This window comes from Dendrobates tinctorius, unplaced genomic scaffold (assembly GCF_039654945.1).
Source record: "Dendrobates tinctorius isolate UK_male_01 unplaced genomic scaffold, ASM3965494v1 ptg000016l, whole genome shotgun sequence".
In the NCBI taxonomy this organism is placed as follows: Eukaryota; Metazoa; Chordata; class Amphibia; order Anura; family Dendrobatidae; genus Dendrobates; species Dendrobates tinctorius.
The window spans coordinates 17,151,586-17,167,151 of NW_027361684.1; the positions used below are offsets into that span (position 1 = coordinate 17,151,586).

Below are 15,566 nucleotides of genomic sequence, written 5' to 3' on the forward strand. Positions count from 1 at the left end.
AAATCACCGGGGTATGTGAACTTCTGATCAGGGTCATTTGGATGTTTTGGGTTGTCATTATGCCTTAAAAAGAGAAAACACAGTAGATTGACAATAAATGGCCTCACCCAACCACTAACTACGAGTGGAGAAAAAGTTTTGGTGTTATCATTCATATTGTCTGAAAAAAAGCCAAGGAAGCAAAAATTCTGCCGGGGTATGTAAACTTCTGAGCACAACTGTATAATCATATCAAATACCACCGTCTGAGTGTGCATTGCTCCAGTCTCCTATCACAGTGGGATTGGCAGAAACATGGTGACCTTCAGAGAGGTGACAGACTAGCGGTAACCCACAGCATACAGAGATCCATGCCATCACCTGTACAATGGTGGCCATAGCTGTATTAATAATGCAGGCAATATCATGAGTAGCCTGTATACAGCATTACTAGGCCAGTTTCCATTATGTCTTGAAGAAACAAGTACCAGAAAATCCCAGAGGAAAAGGGAATAGCCAAAAGTGAGAACAGTGACGTCAGCAAACTCCAGGCAAAGGAATAGAGCGTGACGTCACTCCCCAATCAGCGCGGAGGGGCGGGGCCGGGAGCGGGTATTAGACCTCGGGAGTCACGTAGCTCTGCAGCAGAATCCTGTTATTACCGGAGACATCAGAGCTGCGGCCCGACTACAGGTGAGGGGCCCGGGAGCCTGAGGGGGATGCCGCTTACAGATGGCGGCGGCGGCTGCAGGGTGATGTGTGGGTGTGGTCTCATCAGCAGCAGCTCTGCAAGTGATGATCCCGGACACGGTGCAGATGTAGCAGGGCTCACATTGTTATTGGTGCAGCAGGTTTATTTGCAGTCCCATGTAAAGGAGCAGGGTGAGGGGGAAATCTCCCATATGATCAGCTCTGCCTCATATGTGGTGGAAAATGTCATTATTCCCTGGGTCACTGCTGATTGCCAGTCCCCTAATGCCTCCCCCTACATCCTCCTTGGAGCTGTTGGGGGAGGCGTCCTTCTTCTGGTTTCTGCCTCCCCATCAGGTCTCCTTCACCAGTCTGCACTGTGGTCCATGCCATAGACATGGGATCACACCTGTAACCACCGCTCCTAGGAGGAATCCTGGCAGGATGCTGGGAGGTGTAGTTTTATAATGTTGTATGCAGGTCGGACCCCCTTTAGTAACTGTCATTGTTGGGGAGGGGCGCAGCCATAGGATGCTTTGCAGAGTGTCACCTGTAGCCGCCAGGTGTGATATTCCGCTGCGGACCGGAACCTTCTGTATCTGGGAAAGCTGGGTGCTCGCTCCGCTGCTCTCGTCACATTTGTCCGGATGCATCGCTCACTCCTATATCTCTATATAGCTAAGCCTGTTTTGTGCTGTGGGCCGTGCAAGCTGTGCACTGGCAGCCATATTGCTTTCCTGCTAGTAATACTCTTTTAGGAGAACATTCTCTCTGTTTCCTTGAAATTCAGCTCTGGGCCTCTCGTTAAATGTGCGTCTGTTCATTTTCTCCCATCCTCCACCTTCTCACTGTCCCCATACAAGCGTTGGTGTCACAGCCGACTGCTGCAATACCTGAAAACAGAAGAAACCGCCCCCCAGGACTGTACTGATCATCAGTGGGTTCTGTCATCCATAGACCATATTGATCGATCGCCTATAGGGGGCATCACCTTGGGATTCTGGTTGTGACCTCCAGTTAGGACTTATCCCTGAATTTTGGAACCGATGTGAAGAGTTTATGTTAAACTGATCAGGTGGATAATGCTGAGGTGACCTAGCGCCTAGTAATGGGGGCGCGCCTCCTCGTGCTGGATGACAATGGCCGCTGTAGGAGAAGGACACCCTAAGGTCATTGTATGATGGAGGTCAGAAGAAGAGACTTGTTACATCACTTACACTTCCGGCTCCTTAACAAATATATTTATAGTATTTTATTTCTTTTTAACCTATTACAGTGATATACCATGTACCGCAATATGCATCCAAGGAAAACTGCCCTCAATGACCTCCCCATATTATGCCCCCTAGGTGAGGCCAGTATGCTGGGAGGACGGGGTCACGGCTACATTGGCTAAAAAGAGGAAAAATATTACACTTTAGCCAATTGGAGCAATCAAGTAATACGCCGCATAGTTTGAGGTATACATCTCCTCCGCTCAGACCGAAAATCCAGTGGTGTGAACGAGCCCTTATGGACCGGCTGCTACTGTATGTTACAGATCCACAGCAGCCAGATGTCAATCACTGCCCTGAGGTGTGGGGGCGCTCTTCTCATGAATACTCCAAACACATAAAGTACGGAGGAGATTTGAGTTACTTGCGTGGGTTTGATTGCAAATTTGGTGCATAACTTTGGTGCCTTTTTTATTTAAAGGGTGGGGGATTAGGTAGCAAGAACTACGCAATCCATTAATTTAATATAATTTACTTCAGAATTTGGCATACATTCTTATACAAACCAATGCCAGCGAACAACTTTACATTTGTGAGAATGGAGGCTTTGTTTTTCTTATTTTTTTTTGGCGAGTTAAAAATAATTTGACTATTGCCAACCATATAGTCCCCTAAAGAGCATATAGCTGAGGCTCATCATCACTAAGGCCCCATTCAGCGTCTCTGTCTTTTACATGTTCTTTCCGAATCCCCTGCTGTAGAGTCCTGCTGGGAATCGGCCTTTCCTTATAAAGGGCTTTTTCTTTTTTTTTTTCTCGCAGCTGTTGTTTCATCTCCTCTGAGGGAGGCGCCGCTCCACCATAACGCTCTCTTCCTCCTATCGCCATGGCAGCCTGGTAGATGTCAGCATGGCAGCCATATTAATTAGTCAGCTGATGAGCTAAGCTTGATAATCACCGGGACTCGCTGTTGCTCTATACAACTAAAGTCGCAGTGTAACCCCTCCATGATCAGTGACCATATACCTAGTACATTATGACGATTGTCAGGGTTAATGGTGGCTCCTTCATCAGCCATCACCTTCATGAATAATGAAGCTGACGGCTCCTCTGTGACATCCCAGCTGCTGTTCCCAGGAGACCATGCGTGGAGCCTGAAGACTTCCTGGCCAGTTGACAAAGAGGTTTATAGGGCGGTAATCTGTTTACTGCTCTCCAAGACCACAATCCTTGGACGGGTAAAGCATATTAAGTTTGATTAAAGGAAAGTAGTTTCAAGGTGCTTGTGTGTCATCTCGGGAGAACCAAGGGTTAATGCTTGGCCTGGCATCTGCTACCGGGCATAATAGGGACCATAGGCAGAGACGAGACTAGTCCGGCACTGCTCTCGGCCTGCTTCTCCTTGTACCACTCCTGGTGATTGATGGTTCTCCTCCATAGTGATGGACCTGCCAGTCACCTGGAGGCATTGGGGAATGGGGGGGGGGGGGCAGACTAATCTCATCTCCGATTATGGTCCCATTCCAGTTTTTTACAAATTGTATTTTTAAAGAAAAACTTACCAGGCCGCAATCGTGTAGGGCAGTGTAGATCAGATGACAGGTACACTTCAATTCCTAAATGAGTTTTCCGCATCTTGAGCAAAAAAATTAAATCTTTACAAGTTCAACTTTAACCCTCTATCTCCCACAGATCCTACAAGATGACCCACCAATACCCAGCACTCAGTTCGGAGCAGAAGAAGGAGCTGTCGGACATTGCACAAAAGATTGTAACTAAAGGGAAGGGTATCCTTGCTGCAGATGAATCAGTGGGTAAGTGACATGGATAGATGGTGTAAGGGAAGAAGGGGGTGGCAGGCAGCCATTCCCCACTACCTTATGCATTTCGCGATTGCTTTTGTACATGCCAAACTATGGTGGTAAAATGAAAAGAAAGTGCTAAGGGACTCATTGGATCGTTAGTCTTGTCCCCTTCCTTCCTTTGAAGGAGAATATAACTGTGTGCTGGATGCTGCCAGGCTCGGACTGGCCCACAGGAGAACACGAGAATCCTCTGGTAGGCCCCTCTGAAGAAGTGTTAATGAGCAGGGCTATTACAATTGATTCACAATTTGCAGAACAAGGTATCATTAAACAAGCTAGCCAAATTAATATTACATAAAAGTAAATACGGTATGTGTACTGGTGCCTGGTTATTTTCGCTTGTAACTGAATTGTGGGCCCCAAGAATCAAATTTTTACTTGTGGGCCTTTGCCAATAAATCTTGAAACTGGATGCTGCAATATAATAATGCCACCATGTAAATTATAATATAAAGTTTCTAATCCTGTTATTTATAGCCTTAAAGAGAATCTGTCAGCAGGATTTAGCCCTATAAACTAAAGGCAAGGCCATAATGGCGCTGTGATGCTGATTAATCTGATACCTGATGTAAAGGGATCCGCTCAGTGGCTGCTGAAGTTTTCATAAAATGACGTCTTGTGGGGGGCAGGGTCTTCTGGTTCTCGGCTCCCCTCCTGCCTCCTCTGCTGCTTGTGCAGGTAACTGATTATTTTAGTGACCTGCCTCATTTTTTAATTCTGCTCTGCTGCCATCATTGTGTGGGCGGCGTGTGGGATCTGGTGTCCTGTGTGCAGAGCTTGGATAAAATGGTGCTGGATGCTGCGCCTATGCAGATTGAGATTTTGGCTTGGTGAAAAATAACATAACCGAAATTTTGATCTGCGCATGCGCCGCCTCCGGTGCCATTTTATTCAAGTTCTGCACACTGGACACCAACTCGCACTGCGCACGCGCCGCCCACACAATGATGGTGGCAGTGCAGAAGCTTAAAAAATGGAGCAGGTCACTAAATTACTGACCTGCACAAGAAGCAGAGGAGGCTGGGGGGGGGGGGAGAGACCCTGCACCCCTAAGTCCCACCCCAAAGAACAGAAGACATAATTTTCTGAAAACGTCAGAAGGTGGGTATTCATCAACCCCTGAGCCCATCCCTTCACATCAGATTAATCAGCGCCATTAAGGCCATGGATTTAGTTTATAGGGCTAAATTGTGCTGACAAGTTCTCTTTTAGGCTGTGTGCCCACGTTGCGTTTTTTTAAGCATTTCCGCAGCGTTTGTGCCGGCTCAGACGCTGCAGAAACGCTTAAAAGATGCTTCAAATTAATTTGCATGCTTTTTTGGCTTTTTGTGCCAATGCATAAGTTTTTAACCGCTCAGGAATCGCTTAGCGGCTAAAAACGCAGCATGCTCATTAATTTCCGCATAACTGAGCGTTTTTAGCCTTCCGCAATGTTCCCTGTTTTCTGGGAAGGGGATCAGTTTCCTGAGCGTTTAAAAACGCTAACATTGGCACATAGCCTAAAGGGGATTTTCTGGGGGGAGGGAAACTAAAGCAGTGAATGGGTTAAATAAAAACCCCTTCATGCAAATGGGTGTAACTGCACATCCAGATTGCTGGTGATTTCATGCAGTCAGCTGTATAGATATGTCTGATGGATGGCGCAGACACAGGAGTTGCGCCCATGCCATCTGTAGCAATGTGTGTGTGTGTGTATTGAGACTGGGCATAGCTCAAATCCCAGTGTTTAACCCCTCTGATGCTGCTGTCTGTAGTGAACAGTAGCATGTGAGGAATCTATCAACTGTGAGCTCACTACTTCTATCAGCCTATTGGCACCCCGCATCACAACCACAGGGGTGCCAATGGTTTCTATGGCAACAGGAGGTCTGATAATGGCTCCTGTGTCCGGCACATCCCTGTGGCCCTGCCCCAGCAGGATCCGATAGGATGTCGGTCAAACACTGACAGGTTAGATAATGTACTATTGTGTATTCTCAATGCGATCAAGGAATCTCATGTCAAAGCCCCCCTTGTGGGACTACTAAATAATAAAACTACTGGACATAAATTTGGTATTGCCATATTCGTACTAACCCACGGAGTAAAGTTAACACTATATCTTCATCACGGCAAATAAACTAATATTTAAAATGCAAAAAAAGGGGGTCAGACTTGTTTCGTTCAGTGAGACCATAAAGCGTTAACAAATGTTTATTATTTTTACCCCAAATTGATGGCACTAAGGCTGTGCGCACACGTAGAATTTGGTCCTGCGGATTTGGAAAAATCCGCAGGTAAAGTCTCAGGTTAAAAGTCCTGCGGTTTACCTGCGGTTTAGCCCTGCGGTTTCACACCTCTACAATGGAGAAGGTGTGAAACCGCTGCGGATTCCGCACAAAGAATTGACATGCTGCGGATTTGAACCCGCAGCAAATCCGCACGGAAAAATCTGCAGCATGTGCACAGTGTTTTCCAGTTTACCATTGAGAACAATGATACTGTACAATGCAGCTAAATCTGCTGCGGACCAGGAGAGCCTGAAACACTGCGGATCCGCAGCAGAATCCGGACCGTAGAATCATAGAATCGTAGAGTTGGAAGGGACCTCCTGGGCCATCTGGTCCAGCCCCCTGCTCAAAGCAGGATTCGCTAAATCATCCCAGTCAGATGTCTGTCCAGCCTCTGTTTGAAGACTTCCATTGAAGGAGAACTCACCACTTCTCGTGGCAGCCTGTTCCACTCATTGATCACTCTAACTGTCAAAAAGTTTTTTCTAATATCTAATCTGTGTCTCCTCCCCTTCAGTTTCATATTATTGCTTCTAGTCTTTCCTTGTGCAAATGAGAATAAAGTTGATCCTTCTACAATGTGACAGCCCTTTAGATATTTGTAGACAGCTATTAAGTCTCCTCTCAGTCTTCTCTTTTGCAAACTAAACATTCCCAAATCCTGCAACCTTTCCTCATAAGACAGGGTTTGCAGACCGGTCACCATTCTGGTCGCTCTTTTCTGAACTTGCTCCAGTTTGTTGATGTCTTTTTTAAAATGTGGTGCCCAAAACTGGACACAATATTCCAGATGAGGTCTGACCAAAGAGGAGTAGAGGGAAATAATGACTTCACGTGATCTAGACTGTATGCTTCTGTTAATACATCCTAGAATTGCATTTGCCTTTTTTGCTGCTGCATCACACTGTTGACTCATATTCAGTCTGTGATCTATTAGTATACCCAAGTCTTTTTCACATGTGCTGTCACTTAGCCCTATTCCTCCCATTCTGTATATGCTTTTTTCATTTTTATTGCCCAGATGTAGTACTTTGCATTTCTCCCTGTTAAAAACCATTCTGTTAGTTGCTGCCCACTTCTCCAGTTTATTTAAATCTTTTTGAATCCTCTCTCTCTCTTCTCTAGTATTAGCTATCCCTCCTAGCTTTGTGTCATCAGCAAATTTAATCAGTTTACCCTCAATTCCTTCATCTAAATCGTTGATAAAGATGTTGAACAATACAGGGCCCAGGACAGAGCCCTGTGGTACCCCACTTGAGACATTCTTCCAACTGGATGTGCAGCCATTTACGACCACTCTTTGGGTCCGATCACTAAGCCAGTTATGAATCCACCTAACAGTTGCCTTGTCCATTCCATACTTAGTCATTTTTTCAATAAGGATTGTATGAGAGACTTTGTCAAATGCTTTGCTGAAGTCAAGATATACTATATCTACAGCATTTCCTTGATCCACCCAATCAGTGGTACCGTCATAGAAGGAAATTAAGTTAGTCTGACATGACTTATTAGTTACAAACCCATGCTGACTCTGTTTAATCACTTCATTCTTATCCAGGTATTGACATACATGTTGTTTAATAATTTGTTCAAAGATCTTTCCTGGTATAGAAGTCAGACTCACCGGCCAATAGTTGCCTGGGTCCACCTTCTTCCCCTTTTTGAAGATAGGAACAACATTTGCTCTTCTCCAGTCTTCTGGCACTTCTCCTGTTCTCCAAGAATTTTCAAAGATTATGGAGAGGGGTTCAAAAATTTCTTCTGCTATCTCCTTCAGTACTCTGGGGTGTAATTCATCTGGTCCTGGAGACTTGAATTCATTTAGGTTAGCTAAGTGTTTCCTTACTATCTTTCTGTTTATAGATATCCTGGATTCTTCTATTCCCTTAATAGGACAGTGAATAACAGTTGATGTTACATTTCCTTTCTCAGAGAAAACAGATGCAAAATAGGAATTTAAAAGTTCAGCCTTCTCAACATCCTGTCTTACCATTTCATCATTTTCATCCTGTAAAAATCCTATAGCATCTTTAACTTTTCTTTTACTTTTGACATATCCCCAAAATCCTTTATTATTGCTTTTGACATCTCTTGCAAGCCTCAATTCATTTTCAGCTTTAGATAATCTGATTTGTGCCCTGCAAGTTCTGCAAACAGCATTATATTCTTCTTTAGATATGCCTCCCTCTTTCCATTTTATAAACATTTTTTTCTTCCTTTTTAGCATGTGCTTAAGTTCTGTGTTCATCCATCCTGGTTTCCTTAAATGCTTCCTATTCTTCCCTCTTTTCGGAATTGTTAACAACTGTGCTTTGAGAATTTCATTTTTCAAGATTTCCCATCCTTCCTGGACATTTTTGTCTTTAAGGATATCCAGCCATTGGATCCCTCCAATTCTCTTTCTGAATCCCTTAAAATCTGCCTTTCTGAAATCTAACCTTGATGTCTGAGTCTTCACAGGTCTTCCGCCTCTAGTTATCCAAAATTCTAAAATAGCATGGTCGCTACCTCCTAGGGTCCCAGCCACTTTTACCTCCTCAACCATTTCCTCCCTGTTTGTAAGGATTAGATCCAAGGTAGCAGATCCCCTTGTTTTCTCCCCTACCTTTTGGAAGATAAAGTTGTCAGCAAGAGAGGATAAGAATTTCCTTGACCTGTTAGTTTTGCCTGAGAGAGATTTCCAACAAATGTCTGGATAGTTGAAATCTCCCATGACAACTATGTCATATTTTTTTGGAGAACTTGGCCATTTGATGCATAAAGAGTTCATCCATATCTTCAGCTTGCACAGGCGGCCTGTAGTAAATGCCTACAATGGTGTCCTTTCCATTGTTCTGTCCTTGTATTCTTACCCAAACAGTTTCCACAGAACTTCCAGTCTCTGAAGCTTCAATCTCTGTGCAGATATACGCGTTTCTAACATACAATGCGACACCTCCTCCTCGTTTATCAAGTCTGTTTCTTGCAAATAAGTTGTATCCTTCTAGTCTTGTATTCCAATCATGTGTATTGTCCCACCAAGTTTCAGTGATTCCAATGACATCATATTTCTTTTCCTGTGTTAGTAGTTCCAATTCTCCTTGTTTGTTGCCCATGCTTTGTGCATTAGTATAGAAACATTTTAGATTGTGATTGGTTTCTCTTTCTCCAATATTTTTATTAATTAGATTCTTTTGTCTTTGTTCTTCCCTTCCACTTCTAATAGCAGAGTTCTCAATAGCATTTGTCAGGTGTATGGCTTTTTCTGGTCTTTTGCTTCCCTTCCCATGTTGTTCTAGTTTAAAGCTCTCCTTACAAGTGTAGCAAGGCGACTTCCAAATACATGCTTTCCAGTCTTCGTAAGGTGCACCCCATCTCTAGCAAGTAGTCCATCGTATAAGTAGTTCACTCCGTGATCCAGAAATCCAAATCGTTGCTGACGGCACCATCGACGTAGCCAGTTGTTCACCTGCAGAATCTTATTCCACCTCCTTGTTCCATGGCCATCCACTGGGAGGATGGAAGAGAAGACCACCTGCGCTCCCAGTTCTTTCACTTTCTTGCCTAAGTCTTCAAAGTCTCTGCAGATGGTTTCCAGGTCGTTTCTTGCGGTGTCATTTGTCCCCACATGTAGTAGCAGGAATGGGTAGTCATCTGTAGGTCTGAAGAGTCCTGATATCCTGTCAGACACATCTTTAATTTTTGCACCTGGAAGACAGCACATTTCTCTTGAAGTTATATCCGGTCTGCAGATAGCGGCCTCTGTTCCTCTCAACAGGGAATCCCCCATGACCACCACTCTCCGTTTCTTCTTCACAACATTTTTCTTTCTCCATCCAGGAGGACTCTGAAGGCGTACAAGGTTGCTGTTTGTGGGCAAAGTCTTATCCTGATGTATTTCTTCATCGTTTTCCTGCATGAGAGCCTGGTACTGGTTTCTGAGCAGTATGGGTGCTGACTGCCTCCTGATCCTCCTGCTTCTCTGGGTCACATGTCTCCCAGAGAAGCACATAGCCTTACAAACACAGATCCATACTAGGTGTATGTATGTTATGGCTCCAGGAACGGGGGAAAAAAATGGTCTGGCATAAGGGCCAAAACTGGCTGGGACGCCAAGGGGTTAAAAATAACAAAAGAAATACAGGACTCTTCAATCTGCTATGGCTCTGCTGTCATCACTGGTCTCCACTTACTTCCTGTAGTGATCAACTGCCAAACATCATTTTCTACAACCCAAAAATGTCTGACTTGTAGTGTTATGTGACACATATCTCTCTGTAACCCCAGCCTTAATACCCCCTTCCTCCAAAAAAGAGACTTTTTTTTTAGTATTTTCTTATTAAAGCGGTTGTCAACTACTAGGAAAACCCATTCTTGAACTAAATGTTTGGCTTCAATAAAAGAAAAAGCTTATACTCACTGGTGCCGTTCCAGCACTCTAGGTCCTGCAGCTCTTGTGCGGTGCCTGGCGCCCATCAGCGCTGGAGTCAGTGTCCACGCCTTCGTACTGATTGAAGAGGAAGTCCGGGCTGCGGCTGACCTGATTTGCTTTTCATGTTCAATCCATACGAAGGTGGGGACACCCGCACCGATGGACACTGGGCTCCACGAGTCACAACACTACACAAGAGCTCCGGGACCACGAGTGCTGGACCGACCCCGGTGGTGAGTATACGGTGTGTGTGTGGTGGTTTTTTTTTTTTTTTTTATCAGAGCCAATCAATTAGTTTATTAAGGCGTTGTCCTAGTAGTGGACAACCCCTTTAAGCTGTTAAATTCTCATGCACCAGAAAAAAAATGATCATGAGACTGAGTCAAGTTTAAATCTAGGATTTGTACTTTCCTCTGTGCCGCTAGTCTTTGATGACTTTAATTCCTGCTATACCACTTTTTTTATAGGGAGCATGGCCAAGCGTCTGACTGGTATTGGAGTAGAGAACACGGAGGAGAACAGGCGACTTTACCGTCAGCTCCTCTTTAAAGGTGACAAACGCATGGAGAAATGCATTGGAGGCGTCATCTTCTTCCACGAGACTATGTACCAGCAAGGGGACTGCGGCACCAACTTTGTGAAGATGATTAAGGATAAAGGAATTGTTGTAGGAATCAAGGTGAGCAAATAAAGAGTTAAATGGATTGTCCAAGAATATTTTCCCCATCCCATCAGACATTGGATGTAAAGAGACGCAGGTTGGTTGCTGAGGCAGTCGTCTGATGCCCAGTGAGTAACCTGACCATGTTTCAGTATACTTGGACAACCCCCTTTGAATCCCAATGTTTCCCCCTTATAAAATAACACTTCTACTCCCCACCATTGCAGCTGTTTATTATACAAGGGTTAAACTCTGACCTTGAGAAGGGGTTATATAAGTAGTGGACAACCCTTTTCATTAGACCATTACTTGCTATGCCTCAGTTGCCTCTCCTTCTGATGTGGCCCTGATGTTAGATTGGATAAGGGGGGTATTACCTTCCGTACGACTTTAAAATCAAGTGTCCGTAGACAAAAACATTAGTGGTTGTACGTAACGGCGCCACTGTATGACGAGCAACACAGAATTCACATTGGAAATATCCAAACTGGTTTGAAAGCAGATGTGATTTTGGAGCGGAATATATGCCAAAACGTGCAGGATAATTCTGCCATATGAAAAGGCCTACAAAGCGCGGGTTCTGTGCTCCTCCCGATCAGATGTTGCCTGCACTATTCTTGCTGACAAAAATTTGAATACCTTTTATTAAAAATGTCAGAACCTCCCTGAACACCTAACAAACTTATTTAGAAGTCAATGGGGGTCCGTCATATTTCTATACTCTCTAGAGCGCTAATGTGTGTATCAAGGCAATATACATTAACCTGCAACAAATAAGTGACTGCTTATTACAAGAAGCCCTTCTAGTTCCAAAAAAGTAAAACGTGTCTGGTTCCTGTTCACAATCTTCCTATTGTGCCGGGTGGACGTTGGAATTTGAAGGTCGGGTAAAGGAGAGGTCATCCATTCTTCCACTTGTTTAGCCTCTATTATTAGAGCCATGGATTGCAGCAAATTAGATAACCCAGAAACCACAGTCCATACTGGGAATAACGCCAAAACCAATTAGTCAGCAGTGGGGTCCCTACATGAATAAATGAGTAATATTGCCACCAATGTCCTATTATCTGGAGTGTACAAATATTGCTGAGCACTCTCTTTTATGACAGGTTGATAAAGGAGTGGTCCCTCTTGCTGGTACGGATGGAGAAACCACAACTCAAGGTTAGTGATCTGATGGCCACAGGGCAAATTATGGGAGTGGGGGGGGCCCCCGTGAGAAAGTGGCGTGCAGGTGCCAGTGAGCAGATCTTGTAAGTGCCTGAAATGGGAGAGTGGAAAATGTGACATGTAATCACTCCCATGAGGAACCGTGCAAAGCTGTGAATGGCCACCAATGCATAATGGCCACCAGTGCATAGTAACCCAACGTGCCCAGGAAATGTCACTGCCGTGGAAAGGCAATACTTCTCCTCTGCATGGGACACTGCTTTTCATCTACAGTGTATTATTGCTATTCTGCCACCTATTGTACTAACCAATAGACATATACATCAATCACAAAAAATATCCTGCAAAATATATTCAGTAACATCCAATTTATTATATATATATATATATATATATATATATAATATTATTATTTTTTTTCTTAGAATATTATTCATCTGTAGCAGCCATGTATCATAGCAGACTGTCAATGGGTTAAAAATTATATTTCGGCTAGGTTTGGGCATTACAAGCTACCAAGACATTGTCCATATGACTAAACTTTTCAGTACAGAGAGAGAAAAGGGGTTAAAGCTTTTATGCTCTAAAAGGGCCTTTTTTTTTTTTTTTTTTTTTTTTTAACGTCGATCACATGGATTCCGTTTCTGATCGGTGAGAGCATGTCCTACTCTTAACCGTTTTGCACAGTAGATAGGGCTGCACCATTAAAGTCCATGGGGATTTATTAGATATGGATGAAAAATGAAGACCTCCTCTGAAAATCGGATGGAACGCTGAAAAGTACACGGAGCCATTTTTAAAGGATTATTCTCAAGTGGATACAGACAGCAGAGGCTCCTATGTAACAATATATGGGCCCTTTGCTGTCCAGCAGTTTAACATAATGCATCATTCCATCTGCTTCAGAGGTGGTAGTTGGCCCCTTTACCTCTTGGGCCCCTTTTACGGCTGCACATTTTGCACCAATAGTATGTCTACCCCTGTTGTAAGTTGTCTCTTGAGCAGCTCATGGCTCTGCAGTCTCCGCACTTCCTGGGTTCTGGCAGGGCGGGCTCGCCTCTGAGAGTGACCGTTCTGCTGTAGTATTAGTGAAGTTATACAGAAGAACTTGTGCTGAGTTTAAGGCTATGTGCACACACTGCGGATTTTTCTGTGTGGATCCGCAGGTAAAGTGACCTGTGGTTTGACACCTGGACAATGGAATAGGTGTCAAACTGCAGCGGAATCCGCAGAAAGAAATGACATGTCAATTCTTTCTGCGGATTTAAAACCGCAGCTTTTACGCAGTTAAAAACCGCAGCATGTGCACTGCGGATTGTAAATCCCATAGACTTGCATGGTACTGTACACTGTCTGCAGAACTGCTGCGGATCTGCAGAGGCCAAATCCGCTGCGGATCTGCAGCAGAATCCGCAGCGTGTGCACATAGCCTAACATGTTCAGCTATCAATGGCTTGTTCTGGAGTGTATACTGCTATCACTAAATTGACATAGAGAGATCTGGGGGCATTTCAATGAGTTCTTGAATGTGAGAGCCATGATTTGGAGAGCTGTTCTGGAAACTCCTGTTGGTGTGGGCTTTTGACTCTGTAAGATTCATACCAGTAGCTTGTCAGGAGGGGAGGGGAGAAGATAACTGCTATATAGAAATCAGTGGGCTAGAGAGAGGTGTCTGGGATGTTAGGAGTTAACACCTCTCATGGAATGTAACTAGCTTGGCCAAAGTCTGAGAAGACACTGGGGTCCGAGCACCGTGGAAGCCATCTGTACACTATGTAAGATAAAAGCTCTTTAGCTGGAAAATGACAGTAAATAGACGAGACAAGTTGATTACAAACCTATTTTATTGGTGACTAACAAAAGCAAATTAATTACATGAGCTTATTTCTTTTAGCATCAATGGATTAATAAAGGCTCGGTCTGCCTCTTTCAGTATCTAAAGACTGATGCAACACGGATGACACTCGAGATAAATATGGTCTGTGGTACACGTCTATAAATAAACAGATGTGCGACTGAGTCCTAAAATTAATAGGTTAAGTTTTCTCAATGTCCAAATTTGATCATTTACATGGTTATTCTGATATTGCTATCTTCATTCTTTGTTTCTTACTGGGAACTATGTAGACAAAAGATATTCTTTTCTGCATCACTACTGCCATCTGCCACCTGATTCTCACGGTATACGTTTCTTCCCGATGACCTTCTGTCTTACGTTATGCAGAACCATGCCTGCCATATGGGGGGGATGAAAGCGCACACTTTTGGCCTCTGTCTAATGAATGGAGACCTAGGAGAACATTACAGTATACATTGGGGAAAGAACCTGACAAATGCTGTAGGCTAAGAGCACAGTGTGAATTTAGCCCAACTCCCGCCTGCAGCTTTCAGTCATGGAGCAATCTGCCATTGCAGCGTACTAATCCATTCACTGCCATATTCGGTAGAAGCTGTAGCATTAAGGAAGAAGGGGAAAGAAAGAAAGGCTCTTGTCGCCATAATGCCATTGCAAGTCACCTAGCCTTCTAATTGGTATCAAGAAAAACTGTTCTCTCACACAAAACCAAAGCTTCACCCTTCTCCATTGACAAGGACATCATAAGTCCTGGGTGTAAAGAATATAGCCGCACCAGACAAGTGTTTTTTTTTTTTTTTTTTTCCTTATTTTTAAGTCAGATAATTTTTTATTTTAAAAATACAATAAAAACAAACAAGACACCCCCCCCCACCTTACACTTCTGTAGATATTATACAACCCCCACCATATGTGAATCAGACCATCGTTATAATCAGCAGATACAGAGGATATAGAAATGGAGATCAACAGCAAATAATGTCACGTCAACCTCATTATGCATTGCCATAAAACAGATCTGTAGATAAATATATCGTATATATTGAAGCATTTTTGTTTGTCCGTGTGGCCCAACAGGAGGTGGAACAGACATCGAAATATACATACAGCCCAATAAGGATAATATAGCTATTCCATGGTAATTCCTCCAAGTCTCCCATATTTGTGATATTTATGCATAGCCCTCCATTTTCTGTAAACCCCTTTCCTACAACCGTAGAAGCAAAAACATTTTATCGATGAATTCTCTGAATTTTGGTGGTGTGTTAGCAGTTGTACGTATGACAGTCTATGGGGCTGTTCACGTGTCCAAATTATTCCTCGGACAGTGTGATCCATCTGAAATCACAAAGACCTGTTCGATAATGATTCAAATGTCGGATCAAAATCAGTCATGAAAGTCTATAGGTTCGTGAAAAAATCTGACAGCTCTCAGCTACCAGTGTGATGTCT

At 43.7% G+C, this 15,566-nt stretch overlaps 1 protein-coding gene across 1 annotated transcript in view; it reads left to right on the forward strand.

Annotated features, from left to right (window-relative positions):
* The first annotated feature begins 543 nt into the window (after positions 1-543).
* Positions 544-15,566, forward strand: part of ALDOC (aldolase, fructose-bisphosphate C) — a 30,953-nt gene continuing 15,930 nt past the window's right edge. Inside the window, exons 1-4 of the mRNA XM_073565527.1 lie at positions 544-672; positions 3,575-3,696; positions 10,896-11,107; positions 12,199-12,253. Of these exons, the coding sequence (XP_073421628.1) occupies positions 3,585-3,696; positions 10,896-11,107; positions 12,199-12,253 (379 nt within the window). The 5' untranslated portion in view covers positions 544-672; positions 3,575-3,584. The remainder of the gene's footprint in view (positions 673-3,574; positions 3,697-10,895; positions 11,108-12,198; positions 12,254-15,566) is intronic.